This window comes from Lygodium microphyllum, chromosome 29 (assembly GCF_053477565.2).
Source record: "Lygodium microphyllum isolate KBCC chromosome 29, Lygodium_microphyllum_v1.1.10, whole genome shotgun sequence".
In the NCBI taxonomy this organism is placed as follows: domain Eukaryota; kingdom Viridiplantae; phylum Streptophyta; class Polypodiopsida; order Schizaeales; family Lygodiaceae; genus Lygodium; species Lygodium microphyllum.
The window spans coordinates 93,527,707-93,555,674 of NC_141163.1; the positions used below are offsets into that span (position 1 = coordinate 93,527,707).

A 27,968-nucleotide genomic window follows, 5' to 3' on the forward strand; every position below is an offset into this window, starting at 1 on the left:
ATCATTGACATTATTGGCCACTCCTCCATGCACTAAGAAATTCAAATGTTGGACCCTTTAATGGCGGAGCCAATGAAGTATGGGACAAGATTGTATTTGCTGGAGCTTTGGCCTATGCTTGATTGGGTGAAGTCATAGGTTCTGCATTCCGCTGGACACTCTTCTCCTTCAATGAGTTCAAAACCCCGTTAGAGTGTGGATGTGACAATTCTAGATTAGGTTCACTCCCATGAGGGCAAATGTGGTTTGGTTTAGGGTAGTTCTTGATGAATCCATTGATTTCTATCTTGTGGCCAAACTCAACACTAGCATATGTGTTTGTAAATCTTACTCTAGATAGCATTACATATTCCCATAAGAGTATGCATTGATTTGGATGGGCATTACATTTATCCCCATCAGTAAGTATGATACAATATGGTTTCATTAGCAAATAATTTAAAAATCATTTCATTATTTAATTGTCTTGTGGTGGATAGGACTACATGGCGTGAAGCATACAACCAATAGCATAGATTTATGCCATGAAGCTATGGGAGATTGCACTTCTTGCAAGATCAAAGGGAAGGCAGTTTGCTGAAAATGGCATGGTTTCTCTTAGTTGTGATACATCAGGGTAGCTTTGACATAGTGCTTTTGGGCTTTGCCATTAATCAATGCTTGCACCTCTTGAAAAGTAGTGGGTTATAAGATTTTTAAGGTGATGCATCATTTGAAAAGATCTCTCTCCAAAGACACATCAATAGGAGCAGTCCATAAATGTCTAATGATGTTGGATACACATCCTAGTGTGTAGAAAATGTAGATTTTGTTGGGTGGATGATGACATCAACTCTCCAAGATGGTGCAGGAGCTGGGCATTCTCCATGATGAGAGGTACCAATGTTTTACTTTCTTTTTAAGGATACAGACACTTTTTGATTATACATCACGACAAATTCATATACTAATGTACTTGTTGATGGCCATAAGTTGTAGAGAAGCATCTTACTTGCACTTATCATGTTGTTGTAGGACTTAGTCAAACTAGTGAAGTTGTAGAGAAGTGTCTTACTTGTATTTGACATATTGTGGTAGAACTAAGTCAAAGTTGCTATGGGTTTTTGCTATTGTTTGACCATTACAACATAAATAATACTTCAAGAGTGCTTGCTCATGGAAGAGAGCTTTGATGCATCATTTGAAGAGATGTCTCTCCCATAGCACAATATTCTCTTGGATTTTTTATGATGTTTTTGGATGTATTTGAATTTCTACATGCAACATAGGATTTCTAATGATGTTTTGTTAACATTTATTGAATTGGGTTCATAGGTTTTTTTCTAGAAGAGGATGAAGAACATCATGAAGCGCTTGAAGATGCTCATTCCAAGTCTTGGTGTGAATCAATATACCATCAAGCTAAATGAGTAAGAGTTTTTTTGTATTAAATGATGAAAAATTGTGTTGCTCGTGGAAAATGTTTGAAGGATTGAAAAAACTAAATAGCATCACTAAAAATTTATGCAACCCTTAAGGTGTGTAGATGTCTTTGAGCATTAGTGGGCTTTAAAAGTATTTGTTGATTGCTAGAAGCCAAGTCAATGGATGTCAAAACTATTGATTGTCCAAGTTGCTCCAATTGGGTCTATTGGCTGTGTCTAGATCTCATGAAATATTAAAATGCTAACCACCACTATATTGCAATGTGGATATGGTAACATGTTTTAACTTAGTGAGAGTAGTTGACAAATGTCATCCATCCTTACCAGAGCCACTATCTGATATATGAGATGTGATTGAGAGTGTATGACATCAACAGAACATGCTCTAGCTTTGTCAATAGAATGGCAGGTAAATAAGGTAGTTGAAATGCCTTCAATTCAAAATTAAGAGAGAGGCTCAGTGTAGAAACCAATCACAACGAAGCGTGATTGAGAAAGTTAATTTGGTAAAATGTATATTGAATGTTAAATGTATATTGAATGTTAAATGTCTTCAATATAGTTGGAATGCCTTCAATTCAAAATTAAGAGAGGCTCAGAGTATAGAAACCAATCACAACGAAGCGTGATTGAGAAAGCTAATTTGGTCAAATGTATATTGAATGTTAAATGTTTGAAGAGTTATACACTTATTCATAATCCCAAAAAGAACATAAATAAGTGTTGTTGTTGTGTTGGAAACTGTAATTGTTGAGCAAGGGTTGCCCTCATGAGTGAGGAGGGCTTAGGGTTAAGGAGGTTTCTAAATTGTGATTCTAGATTGTTAATTGTATGATTGTTGCTAATCTATTTGCCATTTGAGAGGAAGCTTTGAGAGTACATGTGATGTGCTTTTACCAACCACTTGTTTATAGGTTTCTCGACAATTCTCCAAGTGTGGCTTCTTTTGCTTTACAAATTGCAATATTCAAAATGACCCTAATGTGACTTGAATTTTGTGGATTATTATTTGACTTGATTAGAATTATTTCAATAAAACATTTTGGGCAACCTTGTCTATCTTTGATTGGTAGTACTTGCCTATCTATGAGTTGGATGTTTTTTCCCATGTATGAGTAAAATTATCATTTTTATTCTACTAATTAACTTTTATTATAGTTTTGTTCGAATTGTTAATTCTATACAAGAATATTTTGTTGTATAAATGGTTTCGACTAGTTTTCTTATATAGGAAAGTTTTACTATATTTATGATTCCAACTAGTTTTCTCATCTAGGAATAATTTACAACATCATCAACTAGATTTTTAAAATTTTTCTATATAGAAATCTTTTACTATATCACTAACTTGTAAAGTGTTCCATTTTACTAGTTGAGACTTTTTCTAGATACTTTGAGAAGTATCTAGAAAATTTCTCTTTTTTTACTATATGGGATAGTGTTCAAAGTTCCTTGTGTGTGTGTTTGCGATGTTCGTGTGCGGAAGTTGGTTTTTGTGGTCTATGTATTTGTGCATGATTTCTTCCTATCGTTCATGCACATGGCGTTTCATCCATGTGAGGAGGCTCATTCTTAATGTTCACACGCAACATGGTGGACCATGGTACCCACATTCCCACCTATTTAAATGGTTGAAAACCTTTTTAGAAGAGAAAATTTAACTTTTAAAAAACATCAACAAAATATTTCTTAAAAATCCATAAATATTGCAAAAAAAATTAAATTAAAAAATAGCTATAAATTTTGCAACAAAAAATACAAGCTAAAAATTGACACAAAAAAATAAAAAACTGAAAAAACCCATTACAAACTTGCAAATTACATTGAAAATCCTTAAATTTTGAAATAAATATCCAAAACATAGCATTAAAATATGAAAATTTTCCATTTAAAATTTCAAATCGTTTTTTGTTGGTTTCCTCTTCAATTGGTTCATTTCAATCCAATAAGAAAATAAAATAAAATAATTTAAAAACTAACTTTTTAAATATCTATAAAAATACAATAATAAGTTACAAAAAATATACATACCGTGCTTTTATCTTTTTCCTCACGTGGTCAACTTTCAAATGGCTAGATTATATTTTTGTTTCCTTCATGGATATGGCCTTTACTTTTTAGTATGCGTATTCTGATTACGATGCATACACACACCCTACAAGTATGAAAAAAATTTAATGCACGATAAACTACATGTAATTCTTAAAATGAACCCAACTAATCATATTTTTCATGTGCATTTGCACCCAATATACCATGAAAATAAAATAAAATAAATCAATCGTTCACATTGCATGAGCTTCATGTGCTCTACATTATACATTTTTACTTTGTAATAAAAGGAACCATCCATCACTCATGTGTGCACTGGCCAAAAAGTGCTACACACACAATAACTTTTAATAACAAATTTGCATTTAAAGACCCTCTGAGTCAGGTGTGAATTCTAGGCTATGTTTAATGCGTAGTAGTGTACACTTAATAAATTTTAATGGATAAAAGAAACTACCATTTTAGTTTTCAAGATTTGTCACTCAATAAAACATTTCACCCATGGGTAATAAATTTTTTAAAAATCACCAAAAATGAAAACTAAATCTACTCACTTCTCATTACTCACTAATTCAATAAATGTACTATGTGAGAGTGTGGGTGATGTAGTCTACTAGTTAGTCTCACTAACAACATGATCAGTTGAGTCCAATAGTATTTATGTGTTGTGGTTTGTTTAGTTTATGGTATTTTGATTGTCACAATATTGTAGTTAGGGGTACGGTATGTATGTTTTTTAAAAATTTTCTTGATACGGGGATCAAGATACTAATGTGTTACATCTCATTAAGCTTTTAGTTGCATGAATGGCTAGGTCAAGTCAAATTTCCTATAGGATGTGGTTTTCTTGGGATGGTCAATGGTCCTGTGTACAAGTTGATACTTTGTCAATCTCTTATCTATTTTCATTTTACTATTTTGCAAGCATTCTTTCTGTCTTTGTGGTGTATATGTCTTATTATATTCATTTGAATGGTACCTCAATCCATCCAATATGTTCCTCTAGTCTGTAGAGACTATTCTCCATTGTTAAAATTAGACCTTATTGTTAGGGCCAACCTTTCCAATTTTTTGGTTTTTTCATTACCATTGATTCTAGATGATCCTGCTCTATGTGATGAGTTCTTATCCTCTTACAGCAAGTAGGCTAGCTTTGTCTAAGATACCACTATTACGATGACACCCGCCGGCTTGGGAAAAGCTTTGTCTTTGTCTTACCACGGAGAGGTTTTTCTAGCCGCATGTCAACTCTTAGCTAATGAAGGCACATCAAGGTGTTTCGTAAACAAACTCGTATCATCTTGGATCCTAAGAAAGTTATTACCACCTCTAGTGTCTCGATTATAGCAATGATCTATCATCTATTTAGAAGTTGTTGTGTCAATTTCTTCATGATAGGTTTATGTTTGCCAAGACTTCATCCAATTACCTATCTAAGGAGTTGTTCATTGCCCTTTAGAACAATGCTTAAAGGTATGATCATTGGCTAGAGTTCGTATCTTTGTACAAAAATAGATCAACATTTAGGTGTAGTGTGACTAATGTCCCTATGGGTCATATTTAAATGTTGTTTTGACATACTCTACCCCCCCCCCCCCCCCCCCCCCCCCACCAAAGAAATTCCACCACCTTCTAGAAACCTTCCACTGGTTCCTCCTTCTTTTGTAAAAGGTCTTGAACCCATTCCTGAAGATAATGATTCTCCTCCTCCTTACATCCAAAGAAAGCGCTTAAAGTGTGTGGCTAAACCTATTCCAGTTCCAGTTCCTCCACTATCATTCCTCCCAATACATCAAGAAGTGCTCTTTCTGCATGTCTTACATCTACAAATTCGTTTAGGGCACATAGAGATGATAATATAGAAATTTCAATTCCTTCTCTATACCGCCTAGTAGCAAGAGATTCTATTCCTTTCATGTGTAAAAATATTCAAAGCTCCATTGAGATAGCAATTATTGCTTGTGTTTAGCAGCTATATTCTTCTTTTTATGAGGAGATGCAACAGTCTAAGCAGGAGTTATGCAAGGCCACAACAAATCTTGCCTCTACTAAAGAAACCATATCTAATTTATTCAAATGAATGGAGAAACATACTAAATTGTTAGAAATTCAAAAAAGTGGAAATAATCTCTTTGCAAGTCCATTTAGCTAAAGCAAAATCTTATGTAGCTACTCTTATTGAGAAAAGGGATCATCTTTCTAATGAAAACTAAGAGTTTAAAGCCTTAATTGCTGCATAAACAACAAAGTTACAATTAGTAAACTCCACAATTGATAGCTAAAATACCTAGATCAAGGAGTTGAAAGCACAATTAGCTCAGTTATGCTTTGTTCCACCAAGTCATAGTGTCCTCCCAATGCCTTCTTTCTCAAATATGGACTTTGTCACTTTCCAATGTAGTGTGATTCTATGTCTACTATTTTAAGCCAAGGTGAAAAGGCTACAATCTAGGATGGAACTTTTGTGGACTTTCTTTGAGCAATTTACGAAATGTATCTTGCTACATCACTCCTTTTTTGTATATTATCTCAATAACAAAAGTTGGCCTTTTGTATGAAGTTGTCCACTATGGATTTGTGCCCTCTAGAGAATGGATAGAGTGATACTTGATCCTTTGATTTCCTTATGGAAGTGGTTAGCATGGTCTTTGAAGCCTCCATTACACTTGACACCATGCTCCTATCTTACATGTATATTTGAGGCGATCTTGTGATTCTGGAGGATGATGATTTATCATGGTATGTGGAGATATAGCTAGATGAGATTTTCCAAGCTTATCAAAGTGACTGCCTTGAAGTTTCTTGAAATCCAATGATAGATTCTGTTGCCCTGAATCATCCACAATTAAAAGCCTCTGTACATCTACAAAATGCTAACCAACTTTGAGAGGATATTTTAGCCCATATTTGTACACAATATCCTTTTGACATATCCTTCTTTGATGCATACAATCATCATGTGTTTGCATAAGTATTTGCTGAAAGTGTGATACACTTGCGTGATGAATAGGTGGAAAGTCATCGGTTTTGCTGGATGTTAAGCCCTGGGATGATGAGACTGACATGGTGAAGCTTGAAGAGGCCGTTCGCAGTATTGCTATGCCAGGCCTTTTGTGGGGTGCATGTGAGCATCATCCCTCTAGTGGTATATGTTTGTGTGATCTGTGTAATTAATGATTTTTGTCTTGAGAGAAAGACTATGAAGACTATGAAGATGATCAAATATGAATACTATGTGATGAATTCCATTCAAAATTGAGCATTCCTTTGTGTTCCTTTAGATCTTTGATGGTTTCTATGAAAAATATGAAGAATATATTGAAGATTTATTTTGATAAATCCATGGGATATTTACTATATGATACTACATAAAGATGATTGTTCTTGGTGTTCTTTTTCTTCTTGTGGTTGATTAAAGTATGAAGAACACATGCTTGTTGGTGAGACAAGATAGATTTTCTTACAGTAGTTTCCCCATTTTCTTGGTGTTCCTCTTGGGACTGAAATATATACGTACATATGCATATATAGATATATGAAAACATATACATACATATGCGTGCGTGTGTGTGTGTGTGTGTGTGTGTGTGTGTAATTTTTTAGAAAGGCGTGTTATAGTACCAAAAATTGATATGCCCTCTTCAAATTTTGCAAGAAGATCTTTGGATAAATTTTGATCTGTTTGATCACAAATCAAGCTCAAAGACAAGACATAACCTTATATTTTAAAAAAAATCAACAAAAAATTTGTTATCACCAAAATTTATCAACATACTCAAGATGACCTAAAAACCATTTCTAAACATTATTTACACATGTCATGGAAAAGTTCATTCTGTCTTTTTTCGGGTATATCACAACATACATGCATATGCATATATGCACATACAAAAATATACATATTCACACACTAATACACATACACATATGCATGTGATGCATACGGTACACAATCGTACACAATATGCACACACATGAAGTGAAGAAAGATGAGAGACAAGGGGAAGAAAATGAAATGAGAGAAAATAAAAAATGGAGAGAGAGAGAGAGAGAGAGAGAGATGTCACACATTTATAAGTCCACACAAGTAGACACATATATCTTCTTATCTATATATTATTTGAAAGTTTGACTTACGAAAACCCAAAACCAACTAGAAGACTCCTAAGCTTATATGGCATAAGGAGGATAAGTTTGGTATTCAAGAAATAAAGAGAGACTTCTCTTGAAGAGTGAGTGGGGTTATATTTTATTCTCTATCATCTCTCTCTTTCTGTCTCTCAATTGAACATGCATGTGCACATACACATACACTTTCTCTCTTTTAATTAAACATTGGATATGATCATAAAAATGAGAAAGTTGAGTCTCTAAAACTTGTATGTGGCTCTCTCTCTCCCTCATGCCCCTTTTCCTAGAGAAAGAGATGAACTTTTATTTTAATTAGACACATAAAATGATATGATGTTGTAATGATTGAATATATGTGTCTAGCTATGCTCTAAAAGTACCCACAAATACCTTGGGGGATCACTCATGAATATATGCATATATCAAGTGGGCTCAAAATAAGGGGTTTTAAAAATACAATTTATTTACATATAAAAGGGTGTCATATAAAGGGATTATTTACAAATTGAATAAAAATAAAATTTTAAATACAAAGGAAATTCACACATAAAGATATTTATAAATAGGCATTGAACACACTTGATATAGAGGATATGCATGTAGTGCATCCCTCGCGGCAAAAGCACAGAACTGAATTGCTTTTTTAATTGAACATATGAGATGAGACTTGATAATAATTTCAATGGTTAAACAGGTTCATGGAATACATATTTACTATAAAACCATGCACAAATGGACATAGGCTATAAAAACACATGAATAGCATACATATTCATATATACATTAACATATATAAAATAGAGACAGTGAGGAGAGGAGACAACATGCATACACACTTCTACATACATACATACATACATACATACATACATACATACATATATATGTAATGTATACACATGTGTACACAATATAAACTTTTATGACTAGTTGTTCCAAAGGAGTCTATTTTATTGCATGTGACAAAAGTTGCATGGGGCTTCCTCAATCCGCTGGCCTAGTTGTGTACAAAACACTTTTAAGTCCACCCACCTAGTTACTTACAAAACACTTCAGTGACACGTGATTTGTGTTGGGTGATTGGTGTGATCATTGATGTAAATGAACACAATTTATACAATGGCAGGGTTTCATCCTCTCTAAAGTGCCCATTCTAAGAGCATGAGTATTTTACTATTAATGTACGTTAGTGCCGTAGAAAATGACAAACTGCGCGGGCCTTGTAAGTTATAGTGGGGGTGAGACCCTACAAAGACCAACTTTAGAAATGCCATTCTCCCTTTTCAGTTCCTCTTTACACGCTACACACCCGTCAACATCAAGCCCTGCTGCCAAGCGTACCAAGGCTGAGCAGAATGAGAATCGCAGTAATCGCAGTAGCCCGAAGCGTGGATGAGCAGAATGAGAATCGGCAACATGGAGGTTGCGCGAACGGAAATACTGAGTAGTTTAGTGACAGGCGGACTGGTGGTGCTATTGTGCTGCGTTGTGTTACAGAATAGCAGGCGATGGAGGGGATTACCGCCAGGACCATGGCCAATATGGCCAGTGATAGGAAACCTGCATCATTTAGCGGCTGGCGGGGAGCTCCTCCACCGGAACCTAGCTCAGCTAGCAACCAAGTATGGGCCTATACTGCACCTGCGCCTGGGGTACGTTGACACGGTGGTGGTCAGCAGCCCGTCCTTGGCCAGGGAGGTGCTTCAGCACCAGGACAAGGTGTTCGCGAACCGGCCACCCATGGAGGCCCCTCGCCGCCTGCAGTTCGGCACTGGCAACACCCTCATCATGGCTGACCTCGGCCCCGCCTGGCAGGACCTCCGGCGCTTTGGCACCCTCCACCTCATCAACCCCAAGCGCCTCCTCTCCTTCCAGCCCGTCATAGACCAGGAGATCAACCTAGCCATCTCCAAGATCCAATCCTCCACCGGCACCTGCCTCGATCTCACCTCTCACATCGACTCCCTGCTCGAGAACCTCGTCTGCCGAATCGCCTTCGGCAAGCGCCAGGACGACATCTCACACATCCAAGGGCTCAAGGAGGTTATGCATAAGAGCGCTCTTCTGTTCGAGTCGTACATGATTGGCGACTTTATACCCGCCCTCGGATTCCTGGACGTCAAAGCCAAGCGATCCATTGATGAACACCACGCGAAGGTCGATGCGCTACTGGAGGAGTTGATCAAGCAATACGAGCTAGATCAGGGCCAGGATAAAATCTATGGTGTGGATGCGTTCAGGGAAGAGGCGGCAGCTGGCAGCTTCCTATGCGTCCTCTTGGCTGGCTTCCCGGAAAACAAGGACAGGGTGAAGCAGCTACTCCAGGTACTCGTGGTTTCACAAATTCCTATATGGCGCCATCGATATATTGGATTAATAAAGTTAGGAGCTGACAGGATGCTTTATAATAGACTCGTGGTTCTTCTAATTCTCCTTGGCCTGTGCTTTCGCAGGAGATTCTTGTGGGAGCGATTGATTCGGCAAGTTCGACATTGGATTGGGCAATGGCGGAGCTCATGGCCAACCCAGAGGAGCTGGCGAAGCTACAGAAGGAGGCGGACGAGGCGGTGGGCAGGGAGAGGATGGTGGAGGAAGAGGACGTGGCGAGGCTGGGGTATCTGAGGGCTGTAGTGAAGGAAACGTTCCGCCTGCACGTGCCAGGGCCGTTCCTGACGCCCCGCATGTGCAGCCAAGCTTGCGTGGTGGGCGGCTACCATCTCCCCAAGGGCACTCGCGTCATGGTGCATGCATGGGCCATGGCCCGGGACCCCAAGCTGTGGGACCGCCCGGCAGAGTTCCTTCCTGAGCGCTTCCTCGTGTCCGGCGAGGGCAGTGCATTGGACTTTCGAGGCCAGCATTTCCAGTTCCTGCCCTTCGGGGCCGGCCGCAGGATCTGCCCTGGCCTGACTCTCGGCGCGAGCATCGTAGAGTTTGCACTCGCGCGCCTCATTCACAGCTTCCATTGGGAGTTGCCGCCCGGCCAAGAGCAAGTCGACCTGTCCGAACGCTTTGGCTTGATCCTCTCTCGCGCGAGTCACCTCGTTGCCATCCCCACTCCACGCCTCACCATAAGGACATAAATAATTTCTTCTATCGTGGGTCCTCCTTCGGATCCCTCTCGATCTAAGAGATGGTTGCAACTTGCCAATCTCTCTTTTCAAGGAAAACCCTCTTTTGTATAGAATGCTAAAACGTCCGGGACAAAAAGTTACGTGACATCGTACATGTCGACATTCCATCAATCTATAAAACACATATAATCCAAGGGTATTTACTATAAGAAAAATCATCCTTTTATGTATATTCGAGCCTAATAAGCGAGCCACTTGCATGTGCTAGGTAACTTTAGTCTACCCTAGTAAAGGGAATCTCTCTTTGTGTGTGTGCATGCACGCATGCATGCATGCATGCGCGCGCGTGTGTGTGTGTGTGTGTGTGCATCTTCTTTCAATGAATACAACCAACTGGATGTAGAACTTTGTTTATGAATGCACCCTTTCCGCATTCGTAGGTCATTAAAATCAAAATGATACTGTTACTAGTGTGAAGTGTTTTTTGGAGACCTAGAAAGAGTTTAGGGAAGATATGATGACACAAGAGGAAGCCACAACGAGGAAGGAAAGGCCAAGTTTTGTGCAAATTGGCATGCCAATTTAGATCAACTTTTACTACCCAAACCATTAAACAACTTGGCTTGGGTAGAAGAGTGGTCTAGGGGTTCTTTCATGGAATAACAAAATTTGCGAGGAAGTGCACATATCCATAGTGTGGAAATATTTGAAGTGTATGATGATCACAGACTATATCCACTTGCTCACACTAGATGGGTGGAGCACATTATGCATGGTAAATAAAAAGGATATATAATCTATCATTACTCTATATCTTAGACATAGAGAACTTGTGTGTGTAGTAGTGAGTGCCAAACAGATATATAAAGCACACATCTAGTTATTGAGTAGCAAGTAGCTCATTTGGAGTATGCACATTAAGAAATATAGGACAAGCTCAAATAGCTACATTCCACCATTGATGTCTATAAGTGTGTGTGTGTGTGTGTGTGTGACACTTGTCGAACTATAACATGGTATTAGAGACCATCAAGAGTCCAATGGTGGGTGCAAGCCTTTTTGAAGGAAACATGAATGCTCATAAAGACTATGAGTGGCATTGAAGAAATACTTTTGGAGCTAGCTTCAATTGTTCTTTGTTAGCAAAGAGCATCTTGTGGAATTCATGCAAGGAAATGAAAGCTTGACAGTCATTCACCATATTAGTCATGGTTACATATTTCATTTTGTAATGCTTACACATCTCTATTTGGCATAGAATAGTCTAGACCTATTTTGGGACAACTAGTCATTCAAGGTCGCTACTACAAATGCATTTCTTATTCATTTGAAGTGGTTGATGGTTTGTTTCAAAGTTATTGAACAAAAATTGAAGAAACAAGGTCTTGATTTATAGTCAAAACTAGACTGGGTTTGTAAAATCATAAGAAATTGCTACTAGCTTGCAAGCTACAACTTGTGCAAGACTTACATGATGTAGAGAGGGAATCCTTGAGTACTCATCTATGCATTAATGATCCACAAGATTACGTATTAGTCAAGGAGTATTGATGTAGGTGTTGATGATGATAACTTAGTGGCAACTTGCCTACATTAGAAAACGAGTATGAGTCCTCTCCCAATAGTATAAATATTATAGAGAATATTTGAACATTCAATGTTCTTATCCCACTATGTACTAGTGAAGAAACAAGGTTAATAAAAGAAGGGATCATTATTGACACTATTAATGCAAGATCTAGCAAATTTGACCATGCAATAGTGGCTAATGGCAACCAACATAAAGGAAAAGGCCAAAGGATATGGTAGACAACAAGAATATGCCAACATAATTAGCAAAATCATCAGGGAAATTAGCTCCAAAATAATTAGTTTAGAGATGGATATGTTAGAAACATGAGGGTATATATTTAGGGGAATTTTCTAGTGACTATGCATCAATTATCAATCGCATGTAGGATGTTTTTAAAGCTATGCATCTTGCATTTGGTGATATGTACAAACCAAATGAAGTGTGGTATAAAATCATGTGACATCACATCTCAAGTAGTTTGAGAGCATGAATCTAGTGACTCAAGCAACTTTTTGCACAAAAGTGATGATAGTGAACATTAAATTACTCATGTGGGGAATGTACCCATAGAATCAAGTAATGATTGGATGCAAACAGTTTGGGTGATTTCATGTATGTTCCTAGCATAAAAAATAATCTTGTGTCAATTGGTCAACTGATAGAGAGGGATCTTGATGTTTTCAAAAACAAGTGTACTTGCATAGTATTGAATACATCACATATCATGCATGTATTTAGCTCACAGTGTCATATGATTTTATGTCTATACTATGAAGGCACATGAAAACTTGTAACTTCATGCATTTTTTAGGAGTCTCTATACAGACAACATGGTAAGATAAGTTACAGGGGGTTGATGATGCCAGGAGGCATATTTCATGGTGGATTCTGTAACCACGGTGGATTCCGTGAAACTATTCGTACACAAGGTGGATTCCTTGTGCAAGAAGTTGACGAGAACACCTGTCCTTTTTGGGCGTCAAATTAATTTAATGTGCACATGGGTGATTCCACATCGGCTAATTTCGTAAAATACATATTAAATTAATGGACATTTATGCATTTAGAGTGCGCACTTGAATTAAATTAAGGTCGAAAAGAGTTCCAACCTATTTAATTATTTTGTAGCTAAAGACTACTAGGTATTCACTTTTGTTGGGTTTTATATATTTATTTACTGACAATTGTGAATGCTTCAATTGATATGTTGAGCTTGAAGATTAATAAATCTATAAATACATGCCTTGTGAAGCGCTCACGAAAAGCATGGGGGGAGATTGCACCCAATTTGTCTCTTTTGTCTCATGTCATGCAAATTTCCTTTTGCTTTGTACTTGAAATTATGAAGGTTTGTAGAGTTCTTTGTTCTTGGGGACCTTCCCGCATTCATTACGCACACATCCAACATTCAATCTGCACAGCACTGGTATTAGAACGAAGCTGAGATGATCAAGAGCTTCCAGTCTACCTGCAATCTCATGCAACGGCAAATCTCTTGGAAAAAACGGGCTCTAAAGATCGTGTCGTGATGAATTGACAACATAGCTGTGTTCCTGGTGGTAAAGAACCACCATTCCTGCACTCAAATCACAAAGGACCTCTCATAGCAAGTGGAGGACTACTCAGGAAGTCTCTTTTACAAGTCATTTTTCATAGAGGAGACATAGAACTTTAAATTTTTTTATTTATGTTAATGGTAATGCTAAGCTTTATTTTGAAGCTTAGAGAGTGTAAGCTCTAACTCATCACACCAGTACTTCGGCACGTACTGGTGACTCCATCAAACACATATCGTCGACGTGCATGGATTCAGTTGAGTTACTTAAGCTTTTTAAAGCTTAAGTCAATTAAGCCATTTAACAAGGCTTAATCATCCAAATCACAACCCTACTTCCTCAAGTGGTTGTTCACATTATCTTTTACACCAAATTGGTTTTGAAGCTTCTTCAAATTTTGTTCACACTCGCAATGCTACTGAATCAGATTCAGCAAGAGCAATGTCACGGCGCAGACCTAAGAAGATCACGTTTGTGCTTGAACAAGGCCGTCCCAATTGTCCAGATCGCAAAAGAAAAATCTTGACAGTAGCATAATGCAAGCCGCCTATGAAATTTTGAAGTGCCTACTTATACGCTGCTTCCCTCTATTTTGAATGCACACGCACACACACACACACACACACACACACACACACACACACACACACACACACACATTTTTTAAAAAATCCATAAAAAGCAAGCCTTGTAAACTCAAATTTGAGCTGCGCTCATTGAGCGCTCATCCTTCTAACAAGATTTTGAGTGTGTGAGGTTGTTTCAGATTTTTGCAGGATGTTAGATCATAGCATGGACAATTTTATGGTTGAATGTGATTTTCCAGAGCCCACTATGGAATAGAAATTGGATCTAATCATGATGCAACTTCAAGAAGAGCGAAGGGAACATCAAAACTTGCAAGCACAATTAGCTGCACTTCAACAATCCACTTTCGAGTAAGACGGAGCACAACCTGAAGATGTCATTCGACATACTAATGATGTGATGCTCGGTGCATAAGCTCTTAGGAAAGAGGCCAAGATAAGTAAAAGAAATTTTAAATTCTGCACTTTTAATGGGCAACGTTGGTGAGTGAAAATGAGCGAACAGGGACATGGTGCTACATGAAGTCAAGTGAGGTAACACATACAAATATCATTTTTTTGTCTTTCGAACACTTACCTGTAGTGGGAGTCGAGTTGATAAATGGAAATCCCAACTGGTACCATGCATGTTCAACACATGGTTGAGATATTTCAATTTTGAGACATGCGCTTCATACAGGAAGAGAAGAAAATGTGTTCTCGTTTTCGATTTTGAGTCCACGAGTGGAATTTTACGTGGCAAGGGGGCATGTTTGCCATCTAGCAATTAAGGGGAAGCAAGGGGCAACTTGAAAATTAAGGGGAAAAGTAAAAATGTGAGTAGTTTTTTTGGGGGAAAAAGAGAAGTGTTCAACACAAGACAATCAATGAGAGAGAGGGAGAGAGAGAGAGAGAGAGAGAGAGAGAGAGAGAGAGAGAGAGAGAGAGAGAGAGAGAGAGAGAGAGAGAGAGAGAGAGAATAATAATTATAATAATAATAATAAGAAAAAGAAGAATCTTGTAGGTTGAAGAATGGAGAAATCTCAAGCTCAAAAGAAAACACAATATTAGTGATGTTGAAAATCTCCCAATTTCCATTTTTAGAATACTAAAAAGGTGGCACCCGGATAACATGCCTATAAGTTTCTCAAAACCATATGATGTGACCTATCATTGGAAAGCGTTTGAAAAACGGAATCTACTGAGTTGTAGAGCGCTCAATTTGGAGATATAATATTCAAGTTATGACAAATCCATAGATTTGACCACGTGTCCCAAACTCATGGAAAATTCCCATATTCCCCAATATGGTGTTAAAAGAAGAACAAATTGTCAAAAGAAGGAGACTGTGAAGCTAAAGTAATTGGAGTCGTGGAGCAAGACGCCATGGTTGCTGAAGTCAATGGGCTTATGAAAGTTCTCAATTTTTAGATGATGGTAATAAGAGTCTTCTTTTTGTCTTGTTTTCTTCTATTGCTTTGTGGGGTGGCAGAGAGTTTGTATATCAGTTTTGTTGTATGGAGATGAGTGAAAGACAACAGAGGGTTGTTCTTCATCCGGTTGAGTGTGATGCATGTTAGTTATTGAGTGAGGCTTCCCGTCAGCAGAGAAGATTGGAAGTGAAGGGTCTCTATATCTGAAACTGGGTATGTAGGGAATATGTATTATGGTTAGGTGTTGAATGCAAGGACTCAAGTTACTGGAAATCTCAAAGGATTTGCAGCCAAGAAAATAATGGATCAGAGTTTGTAAAGCTCAAAGCTCCCTCGACTCTTCATCAATGCAAGATTGTGCTTTTGGAACAACAGAGAAGTTGTGTTTACTGTATAGAGCATGTAGGAATTTAGGACTACAGAGCTATTTCAGGGCAACAGATCAAGGAATTTGACTCATAGTTGTTATGAAGAGTTGTAGATTGGAAAGAGAGCTACAACTTTCCTTTTTGAAGCTCGGCATAAACTATTTTGTGTAATGCTTCATGAGGCAATTTCTATGCTCTACGAGGAAACGGGTGAATTCAGCAGCATCTATGTCACCAACTTGGTTTCTCATGAAAGTCATCATGATTATCCATTGCTATACCAGTGTAAACTCTATTTTAATGTAGTAATGGAATGTCCACAACAATGAAATGCTTATAGCAACTGAGTTGGCATGAAAGTTGGCTATATAAAGCTTTGAGTACCTATGTATTTGGTTTGTATTTATGTGTGCTCTGAAGAAAGAAGAATAGAGAGGGTCTACAACTAATTTTGTATTGCTTGAAGCAATCACGATGTCGTACTATTGTGCATCCGAGGTGTGGAATCCACCAAAAAGTTGTGTGTGTGACATTTGTTACTTTGTACATACTTGGTCATTGTGTTTGCATTTTATTGTGTGGGCAATATAGTAGAGAGAGGGGTCTTTTGCTGCCTTTTCTTTTGGCTGGGGTTGCACCTGATAGATCCTCCTTCAACAATGGTGGGCATGCGATGTCTTCTATGGTTTTTCTTGGCTTCCAATTCCCAGGTGAAAAGAAGGAATGGATCTCCACGTTTTACTCACTTGGTATTTTTATCAAGTTGGGATGCTTTTCAAAATCAAGTGCTAAATGTATGATACGAGCTGAGTTAATCATGTTTTCTAAACCTCTTCTGACATGGGTTTGTAGCATATTATAGCCAGTCACATGGTCTAAGAAAGCCAGTCATCTTTAAATGAGGTTGAGAATTTGGTTTGGCTGTACAGTTGGAGATATGTGCAGATCTATATGATGGGTAAACAACTGCAATATGCTATTGGGAGATGTTGTTGAAGGCAAAGGGCTTTTCTTCTTTGATAGCAGCTACAGTCCTGTGCCTTTTGAAAGTTTGTGGTAATGCAGGAGCCTTGAAAACAGGGAGCATAGAGATATGTAGACAACTTCACTTCAATGTTGTTGTAACAGGGTGTGATGACCTTCCCATTTGGGGAAGAGCTGTCATTCGAGCATATGGAGGCTGTGCATGCATGGCAGATGCTCAAATAGTCTTTGATAGAATGCCTTAGCGGGATGTCATGTCATGGACTGCATATCTTGTTGTTTATGCACAAGAAGGGAATCTTCTTGCAAGCTTGAAAGTGTTCCAAGAAATGCAAGGAGCAGGAGTGACACCCAATGGAGTCACTTTTCTTTTACTTCTCTTTGCTTGTAGTCGTGCTGGCTTTGTTGACAAAGGGGTTGAGCTGTTTGAATCTATGAGCAGGCAAGATGACATAATTCCAAACCGGAAGCATTATGTGGCTATGATAGACCTCCTTGCACGGGCAGGAGAGTTTGGTAGAATGAGACTTCTATTATTGCAAATGCCAATGCAGACTAACTCGTCCATCTGGATGTATGTTTTGGGAGCATGCCATAAATATGGCAATGTGAGGGTAGCAAGATGGGCTTTTGATAATGCAGTGGCACTAAGGCTTGTTGAGGCAGGTCCATATGTTTTGATGTCCAGCATCTATATGGATGCTGGACTGCAGCACTGTGTTGATGAGATCGAACACATAAGACTGGTTTAGGACAAGCTATGCAAGAGCTGTGGGTTAGTGTCCTAATGTTGGCTCATACCATATTTGTCTGGCAGCTTGATCATAGCTGACGCAATATTACACCTGAGCAAGTACTGGCTACCAAATTTGCACTTTTGGACAATAGCCTAATTGCTTCTGGTGGTTCAAACTAGATGGTTTTGAGATTTATCAAACATGAACTTGCCATTGGGACCATAATGTAGTGGACACCTGGGCAGAAGCATCGGTCACACTCCATTCAGGTGGAGAGAAAATACTGTGAGAGATTTGTCAAGGGCACAAGAGACAATGCCTTTCCAGAATAGACGATGATGCAGCATGCTTTCAATCGATACCTTCCTGATAGCATGGATTGGCGAGCACTTTTTGAGATGGTGATTGTGTCTACAAGGAAACCAAAGTTCTTAAAAATGTCACATCGTTTGTATGAGGTGGTAACAGAAGATGGGCTAATGCGTCCTTGTTTCACAGCAAAACCTGGGGGACTTTACTGTGGAGGGAGTGCTTAATTGGGAGAAGGCCGCTTTTCGGTATGTAAAAGCTGCGTGTGGTATGCTATGAAAAGGGGAAGAAAAATCAACGAACGGAAAAACAGAGGAGGAGCGGAAGCTGATGCTAAGGGGTGCAGAGTTGAGGTGAGCTATTGAAGAGGAAGAAAAGAGGAGACTACTCTGATTCAGACTAGAGGAAAAAAGCTCAGATTCAAAGGACAGTTCAGATAGTAGCTCAGATTATGAAGCATCTGACATCGTGGTTGCAAACATGAAAGCGTGCACAGAGTTTATTCTATTATTGTACTATCCGAGGTTGTAAGCGCACGTTTTAGACAATCTTCATCATACAGTACTGATTAGCAAACAACCTGCAGAGTGTTCCTCTCTAAAATAGCAAGAGTCTAGTCTTCAGCATACAGATTATCTTGGTGCTTCCTATACAGTACTGATCAACGGACAACCTATAGAGCATCTCTCTCTGAAATAGCAAGAGTCTCTTCAACATATAACAGATTAGCACAACGGCAAGGCAGATGATGAAAAGAAGCTGGCTTATGAGTGTATATTTATCAGATTCTCACATGGTTTTATCATATTCATGTGGCATTACATGTGATGGAGGGCCGCTGGCTTATGAGTATAGCTACAAGCTCTAGCCTGCATATTCGTGAAGACTGCAGTGTTTGTGAAGACTACAATGTTGAATCTAACGATCGTGGTTAGAGTTCACCAGGACGGCCGAAGTGAGAGGAAATGCTTGCGTTGTGGTTGAATGTACATAGATGATGACAACGGCCTCAATGCTTGTGCCTTTCATGGCCATATGACAAAGGTCAGCCCATGCCTGCCTCAGGGGACAAAGGATTGTTTGCAATTGCTCCTCCCCTGATGGGGAGGAGCAATTGCCTGCCTCAGGGGACAAAGGATTGTTTGCAATTGCTCCTCCCCATTAGGGGATAGATGGAGAATGGACAGACGAAAGTGGAGTGAGTGTGTACAAGTGAAATGATGCCCTCCACAGGCCCACTCACAGGCTGAACTAAAAGTTGTGCCATAGCATAAATAACCAATAGGATGGAGGATGTCACTAGATATTCCAGCAGCCTGACATAGTTACATAGAGTCTCTAAAAGCCATGCCTATCCACCTACTTTGAGTTCAGAGCTCTCTGCTTCCATCTTTCTAGTCTCTGTTTCCATTGGGGTACCAGAACTTGGTGCAAATGTCCACAAAAGCTAACTAGTTGCTTCAAAAGTGGTATCTACACTTGACTGACATTGAAGACTCAGATGATGATGATGAAGACCCAACATAACCATCATGTTGCAAGTTGTTAAGAAAGAGGATTAAAAGAGAAGAGGCAATAGCTTTTGCCACTGGACTCACTGTGACAGCATCATTCTGATGTCGTGAGGAAACAGCCATAACCTTTCCCAAAGCCACATACAGGCCTCTAGCAGCAGTAGCTAACCTCACCATCATTTCATGATTCAAGGTATCTAAATAAACATCTATAATCATATTCTTGAAAGTAGTTTGGAGTTGGATCTTTTCATTGGAGGTGCTCTTGTTGACATGTATGCTAGATGTGGGAGCCTAGAGAACGAACAGGTTGTCCTGCATAACTTGAACTCGCTTGATTGATCTTCTACCCTGAAATTAGTCAAGGTCCTCTGCGACTTTGCTTTCGAAAACCCTTCGACAACGCTTTATGGGGCAATTTGTTCCATGGGGTTACCATCCCTAAAAATAGGAGTTGTGTGAATCTGAAAGCTCGTGTTGCCAAAGTCTTAGCCATGGTTGTTTCAATGTCGGATTCTCTCTAAAAGTGGTAAAATGTGAGTTTGAAGGTTTGAACTATTTAAGTGTTGAGTTGAAGTCTCAGTGAGGAGTGAATGATCAGGAATTTTGGATCATGTGTTTAGTGGTGTCGTCTCCTGGGTTTTGTTGAGGTGAGATCCTCGGTCTTTATCCTATGGTGTTGTCTTGGGGGTTGTTAGAGGCCGACTACCCAATTCACCTACCATAGATTGGTGCGCCCACTTAGGATCTCCCGTGTTGAAGATCTCTTGTTGATCTTATCGGTTGGGAAGTGTAAGGTTTGGAAACCAACCTATACACAAATTCAAGCATGGCGGCTTTTGGATATGAACCCTTCTTTGGTACTGAAAATGAGGATGCTAATTAGTTAATCAAGAGATTGGAGTGGATGGCTTACCAAGATCGAAGAGACACTGATGCAAATAAGCTTCGAATGATTAGCATGTTGCTTGAAGGTTCTGCAAGATGATGGTGAAACTTGCTAAATGAAGAGACAAGGGCAAATTGGAATGAAGTCAAAAATGAGTTTCTTATAAGGTTTGCAACTAAGCAAACTCCTGAGAGTTTATGGAAATCTTTGGAAATGATGTTTCAGGGGTAAAATGAGAAAGTGTCTAAATTTGTAGCGAGAATTGAAGAAAAGTGGATAGAAATTGCACAAAGTATGGAGCAACCTCCCATGATGTTCTTGAAAAAGGACAAGTTTGTTTCATTGCTCAAACTTGAAATAGAGAAAATATTTTGATCAAAGACTCTGATACATATGAAGATGCAATTAAAATAGCCAAGGAAAAGCAAAGAAAAATACAATTGAGGTCGGATCAATCAAGAGGTATTGTTGTGCATGCATTTTTATGGCCTAATCAAGTTGACAATGCTGCAGGAAATGTAGGACAACAAGTTGTGAATCTTCATGGGGGATTTGAAAGAGCGGAGAATGGGATGCAAAAAGACCATAGGAAACCAAATGATGATGTGGTTAGTAAATTGCAGGAACAAGTGGCAAATCTAAATTTGAATATGTGCCTCTTGCAGGCAAGGTAGTCTCAAATGCAACCTAGATTTAGAGGATCTTGAAGGAATATATGGTAAAACTTTGAATGCTTTAATTGCAGAGAGAGAGGTCATATTGCTCCTGAATGCTTTGAATGTATCCCACACTACAAGGGAATGCTAGGCAAGATGCTAGACCTCAACAGGAACAAAGGCCACTTGAACCAGCTAGATAACAGTTGGAAAGAAGACCTAATGAAGGCACATTGGGTATGAATATGATCGAAACTAGCATGACTGATGATGGGGAAAATGCAAATGTTTTTGCATACAAGAGAGTTAGAGAGAGGGATATTGAAAGTGAAACTCAAAGGGCAGCAAGGATTAAAAAGGGAAAACATGTTGCAGATGATGCAGAAACTAGCAGGAAAGCTTGACCACAAAGATTCAAATGGGGGACTTTGATTTAGGAGTCAATCAAGTTCCTTACAACCTTCTTGAAGACTTAAAATATAAAAGGCTGATGTTACATATGGTCAGCTACTACAGATGAACTCATCTCTGAGGAGGCAATGGCATGGTTCAGTTAGCATCAGGAAAGGAAAAACCCAAACTAGGCATGTTGAAGTGGTATACCTATCAGATGTGAAAGACATTATACCTATCATGGACGCATGGATACAAGGAAGGAAAATTGATCAAGTTTATATTGATGATGGTGCACAAGTTTGTGTAATCACTAAAGGAGCAATGTTGCAAATGCATCTTAAAATGACAGGGAAGTCATTGTTTAAGGTTAAAATGGCAAATAGCTCAAAAGTGAAATGTTTGGGAATCATTGAGAACTTGGAGATCAACATTGGAGGCCAAAGAGCATGTTTGGATTTCCATGTTATGCATGCAAAACTTGGGGCATATCCTATCATTTTGGGACGACCGTGGTTGACTAATATGAGATCTAGAAAAGATTGGTATAGAGGTCGATTGGAACTCTATCTAGAGAAGCCATTTCATAAAAGGGTGATCTTTGACATGAAAATAGGGTCTATCATTCAAAGTGGACATGAAAGTGATATTGGAGGTGATGAAAGTAATGTTGGAGGTGATGAAAGTAGTGGACATGAAAGTAATGTTGGAGGTGATGAAAGTAGTGATTCAAAATATTCCAGCCTTGATGCGGAAAATAGAGAATGGGAAGCTAGCCTACTCTCTAGGGATGTTGACCTCTTTGGGTTGTCAATCCAGGGTTCGAAAAGAGAGGGAAAATTTGTAAATATTGCTTCAGGAAGTATAGACTTCATGCAGGAAACATATGATCAACAACCTAAAATGAATGTTGGACTGCCTAAGCTTATGAATATGTTGGGAAATGACTTGACTAATGATGAAAGAGATGAATATTCAGCCATTTTTTAGAAATACCCAAAAAAAAATTCTACAAAGAATATCACCAACTAAGGGGTATTTACAACATTGTGCACCATATCAAATTGAAAGAAGGGTATAAACCAGTGGCTCAAAAAATTAGAAAACTTGGTACAATTCAGGAAAATGTACTTAAGGCTGAAATTCAGAAGTTGCTTGATGCTGAATTTATCTATCATGTTGATGATGTAGAGTGGGTGTCTCCTATTGTAATCAGACCAAAGAAGTATGGAAGCTAGAGAGTATGTGTTGATTTTAAGGCTCTTAATGCGGCAACTAAGAGGGACTACTATCCTCTTCCATTTTAGGATGAGATCTTGGATTAATGGCTGGTCATGAATTTTACAGTGTATGTGATGGATACTTTGGATATTTCCAAATCAGAATAGCGGAAGAAGATTAGAAGAAAACAATGTTCATTACCCCATGGGGATGCTTCTCTTATAGAGTGATGCCTTTTGGTTTGATGAATGCATATGCCAGCTTTTCAAGATGGGTTAGTTGGGTATTTGCCCCTTTCATTGGGAAATATTTGCGGGTAGTTATGGATAACTTTTGTGTATACATCTAAAGGGCATTACACTCTAAAAAACTTGATGAAGTTTTTTGCAGATTTGATGGGGATGGTGGTCAGTTGAACCTTGATAAATGTAAGATAACAAGAACTAGAGTGATAATCTTGGGTCATGAAGTGTATCTTAATGGTATTTCACCTGAGCCTAGTAAAGTTGAGGCTTTACTTTTTATAGATTCTCCAAAAACTATAAAAGAGCTGATGAGCTTTGTTCAAAAATTGAGGTATCTATCAAGGTTATTCCATATGCTGGCTGAATATGTATATCCTTTACAGAAAGCAACTCAAAGGGATCCTTTAGTTTGGACGCAAGTTGAAGAGGATGCATTCTTGCAGATTAAAGAAAAGTTAAGCACTTTGCGAGTTCTTATGCCTTCAAACTGGGATGAACCTTTCTTCATTAGTATCAATGTTGGGAAAAATGCAGTGGGAGCCATTTTAATGTAGAAGGGAAAAGGGATGTCTTATATGAGGCCGGTGTTTTATATAAGCAGATCCATTGAAGCGATTGAAAAAGCTTGGATGGAAGAAGAATTGTTGGTATGGGGGCTAGTATATGGAGTTAAGATGGAAATCATACTTGATTCAAAAACCATTTGTAGTACTTACTAGTTCCCAGTTGCTTCTAGAGGTTTTGCGCTCTGCTGAAAATGCTCCAAGAGTTACTAAGTGGATGCTGGCTTTGCAAGAATTTGAATTTACATGTTTGAAGGAGGATACTGTAAGAGCTAGCTTAGCTGATATCTTAACTTATAAAGAACCTGTTGAAAGTGCAGCTGTTATAAGATGGAAGCTGATTCCACATCCACAAATTCATGAGGAGATGAAGGATAAAGATGCTACCTTGTTTTTTGATGGTAGTTACAGAAGAGTACTGAAGAAGGGAGGACTAGGGTTTATCATTATGGATGTTGAAAATCGAGAAGTCTTTTCTAGAAGTCAAGAAAGTAAAGAGATACAAAGTAATAATGAAGCTGAATATGCAAGATTACATGCTGACCTAAAACAATGTATTCAGTTGGGATACAGGAAGATAGTTGCAAAAGGACATGCTATGTTGGTGGTCAGACAAGTGTAAAATGTTTGGAAAGCCAATAAAGATATTTTGAAGGACTGACTGTTTAAGATAAAATGCCTCATGAGACAGCTACAAAAATTTGAAATTTGGCATGTTAGTAGGGAGAACAATCATAGAGCTTCATGAATTGGCTGAAAATGCTCTTTTCCAATATGTTGCAGTAATGAGGGTGGATAATCCTAGATATGAGGGTAGGGAGAGCCTTCACCTGATTGAAGAGTTTCTAGAAACTGGGGAGCTAAAGTCATTGGCTGATAAATACAAAAGATATGCCGTTTGTAACAAAAGGGCTGATTATTTGAATGGTCAACCCATCATCCTTACTGTGGATACAAGTCCCATTGGGATAGGATGGCTGTTGGCCAAGAGGATCTTGAAGGTAATAGGTATGCAATTCGTTTTGGAGCAAAATTTCTCAATGAACGTCAAAGAAGGTATACACAAGTAAAAAGGGAATTGTGGAAAGTTGTAACAGCATTAAAGTGTGATCGTGAATACTTTATAGGTGCTTCTGTAGTGGTAGAAACTGATTGTATTCCACTCTTGGGCATGATTGCCAACTGCACTACACCCGACATTGCTATGCTAAGATGGATTGCATATATTAAATCTCTCAACCCCGAATTAAAGCATATTGCAGGAAAGGCGAATCCAGTTTGCTGACATGCTATCACATGCAAGATATGACAATGAAGAAGAGCTAATGGAAGAAGATGAAGCTGAAGAATCTATTCTTGCTGAATTTCATTCTATGGCTACTGAAAATACATTTTCAGTTACTGCATATACTAGTCCAAAGCTGAAAACAATAGGGTGGTCAACTAGAAGCCAACATGCTCATTGCATTGCTCAAGTTCTAGTTCATTTCCTTGAAGAAGATTATGAAGAAGATTGCTCGTCCAATATTTGAGCACAATGAAGAAGAAGGAGACTTGGACTGATGAGGAGTTCAGGCATATCAAGAGGAAAGCTTATGGCTTTTTTCTTAAAGAAGGACATCTATGGAAGCATGCAAAGAAGAAGAAAGGAGCGCCTATCTGAGTTTTAGGTAACAAAAGATGGCAACAACAGGTAATGAAGGAATTTCATGAAAGCCTATGGGCTGGCCATAGAGGCATATGGTGAACCTTTAGTAAAGTCAAAGAAAAATATTGGTGGCAAAACATGTATCAGGACATAGTACATTTTGTTGAAACATGTTATGTGTGTCAGATATATTCTATGGTCAAGCATCAAGATGGGTTACAACCAACTTATCACTTGTCTATACTTTATAGATGGGTTATTGATCTTGTAACCATGCCTACAAGAATATGGAATATGCGATATTTAGTGCTTGCAAGAGAGGGTCTAACCAATCAAATTGAAGGAAAAGCCTTAACAACCAAGACCACTCAAACTGTTTTTTGTTTTTTTCTTGAAGAAGTGTTTTGTAGATATGGTTGTGTGGATAAAGTAACTGCATACAGAGGAGAGTTGGATGCTGAAGAGGCATGCAACTTCTTTGCTCAATTGGGTATTAAGTTGGCTTTAATATCAGTCTACAACCATGAAGGCAATGGGAAAACTGAGAGATGACACGAGCCTATTATTAAAGCTCTAGCAAAGTCTTGTAGAGGAAAGATCAAAGAATAGCCTAAAATGCTACCTTTTGCATTATGGGCTGACTGAACTACTCACAGTACCAATTATGCCAATTGAAGAATCTATTCTCACATGGAGTTTTCTACCTTTGGAGGAAGGCATCAGTAGAGAAGAGTTGCTGGCTTTGCGCATATGGCAGCTATAGAAAGAAGGCCTGAAGATGTTCAAGCAACTATTGAGAAGCTAAAGATATCAAGACTAAAGAACAAGAGTAGATTTGATAAGTGACATCGACTTCAGTCAAGAGAAATTCAAGAAAATGATTGCGTGCTTGTCTATGACAGTAGCCTAGACAATCAATACAGTGCTTCTAGGAAGATGGTAAAGCGTTGGTTTGTCCATATGTGGTAAAGGTCGTTCATGACAATGCCACATATTCATTGGCTGAATTGGATGGGATAAGTATGAAGATACTCGTAGCTGGAAAAAGAATCAAGCTCTTCAAATGAAGAGAATGTTCAACATATGAGTTAGAAGACTTGGATGTAATTCAAGAGCATGAAGACATAGAGGAAGAAGAAGAGGCAGGAGATGAAGATTAACTCTTAAGCTAAAGGACCCTTTTTTCTTCCATATTCCCCCTAATGGTATACCAACAACAAAAAACAAGATAGATTTTCAGTCTAAAGAGAGAATTGGTTGTAGTAAGGGAAAGTACTAAAAAGGAAAAAGGATATGAAGAGTTGCAAGAATAGTGTGAAGTAGAAAGAGAAAAGTGTGTGCAACTCGAAAGCCAGTATGCCCAAGCCTTGAAAGACAAAGCCAAGTTAGAAGGAGAGTTAGAGGAGATGGAGCAGCTCCAAGGACTATAAGTAAGGGAGATGGAGGAAGCAAAACGAGCCAAGGAGGAGGACCAACAAAACCACATAAGTAATGGAGTTGAAGAATGAGATAGAAAAATCCATGCATAACTATATCCCAACTCCAAAAGCAGTTGGATTATGAGGCACAACAAAGAAGCATCCTGGCCCAAATCTTGCAAGAACAACAAACCACACTACAAATCCTTGCTAAATAGCACAACCGAGGGCTAAAAATGGCAAAGGAGAAGTTAACTTAGTGGAAGAAAAGAATGTGGATGCATTGCAAAACATGGCCACCCATTTAGCGCAAGCAGAGTGTGAAAAATGCCTAATATTGAAAAGAGCTAAAGCAATAGAGACAACGATGCAAATTCAAAAACATGTTGGGGGTAAAAATGCATGTGCCTAGCTACCCATGTATTAGTAACACTAACAATACCCACACATCTATACACTGTAAGTGGTGGGTGCCCATCACTATCACTTCATTATTTATTCTTTCAGTGACATTTGAATAACGGAAGACTGGTCAAACATTGTGACATTTCGAGTTCCCACATCTTGTGTCTCTTGCTCTTTCTCTCTTCCTCCTTCGACCATGGCTCTTGCTTCTATTCACATACTTCCACTTAGGGCTCACTCTTTTCAACTAGTATCAGAGCTGAGATCAAGGAGGGGCTCTTCCCCTTCAATTTACTTCAATCTAGATTTGAAAAGCTTCATCTCTTCAAGAATGGTAGCCATGGATCCTTCACCCCAAGGAACGAATCTTGCTCTCGCTTCTTCCTCAATTGCTCCCACCCATTGAGGCTTGCTCTAAGGGTCAAAGACACCTTGTTTGCCATTGCAATGGGCTTAGTAAGGATAGAAAGACCCTTGAGCTCCTGAGCACTCTTGAGCATTCACTTGGCATTGTACTAGGCACTTTGGGCCTAAGTTTAGGCATCATTTGAGACTCCCACGATCAGCCACTATCTCATAGTTTATGATAGTTTGCTATAATACAAAGAAGGATAGCCATTACCTCATTGTTTGAGCTTCACTGATGCTCATACACCTATGTATTGATGTTGGGATGATTGGTACATGTATTGAGATACTTCTTGGATAGGTTTGAGATTTCTTTGCTTAGTTCGAGGCAAGGTTCTTTGTTTTATATAAAGTGGATAGCAAGTATTTCACTTGAAAGCCTTATGCATTGAAGGCTTATATGA

The 27,968-nt window shown here is 38.6% G+C and overlaps 1 protein-coding gene and 1 pseudogene across 1 annotated transcript; both read left to right on the plus strand.

The window, feature by feature from the left end:
- The first annotated feature begins 8,858 nt into the window (after positions 1-8,858).
- Positions 8,859-11,010, plus strand: LOC148010917 (cytochrome P450 71AU50-like). The gene is made up of 2 exons (XM_087671846.1): positions 8,859-9,932; positions 10,061-11,010. The coding sequence occupies exons 1-2, from the start codon at positions 9,000-9,002 to the stop codon at positions 10,685-10,687; spliced, it is 1,560 nt and encodes a 519-aa protein (XP_087527972.1). The 5' UTR covers positions 8,859-8,999; the 3' UTR covers positions 10,688-11,010.
- Positions 11,011-17,412: 6,402 nt separating this feature from the next.
- On the plus strand, positions 17,413-17,910 carry LOC148010918 (pentatricopeptide repeat-containing protein At2g20540 pseudogene; annotated as a pseudogene).
- The last annotated feature ends 10,058 nt before the right edge of the window (positions 17,911-27,968 follow it).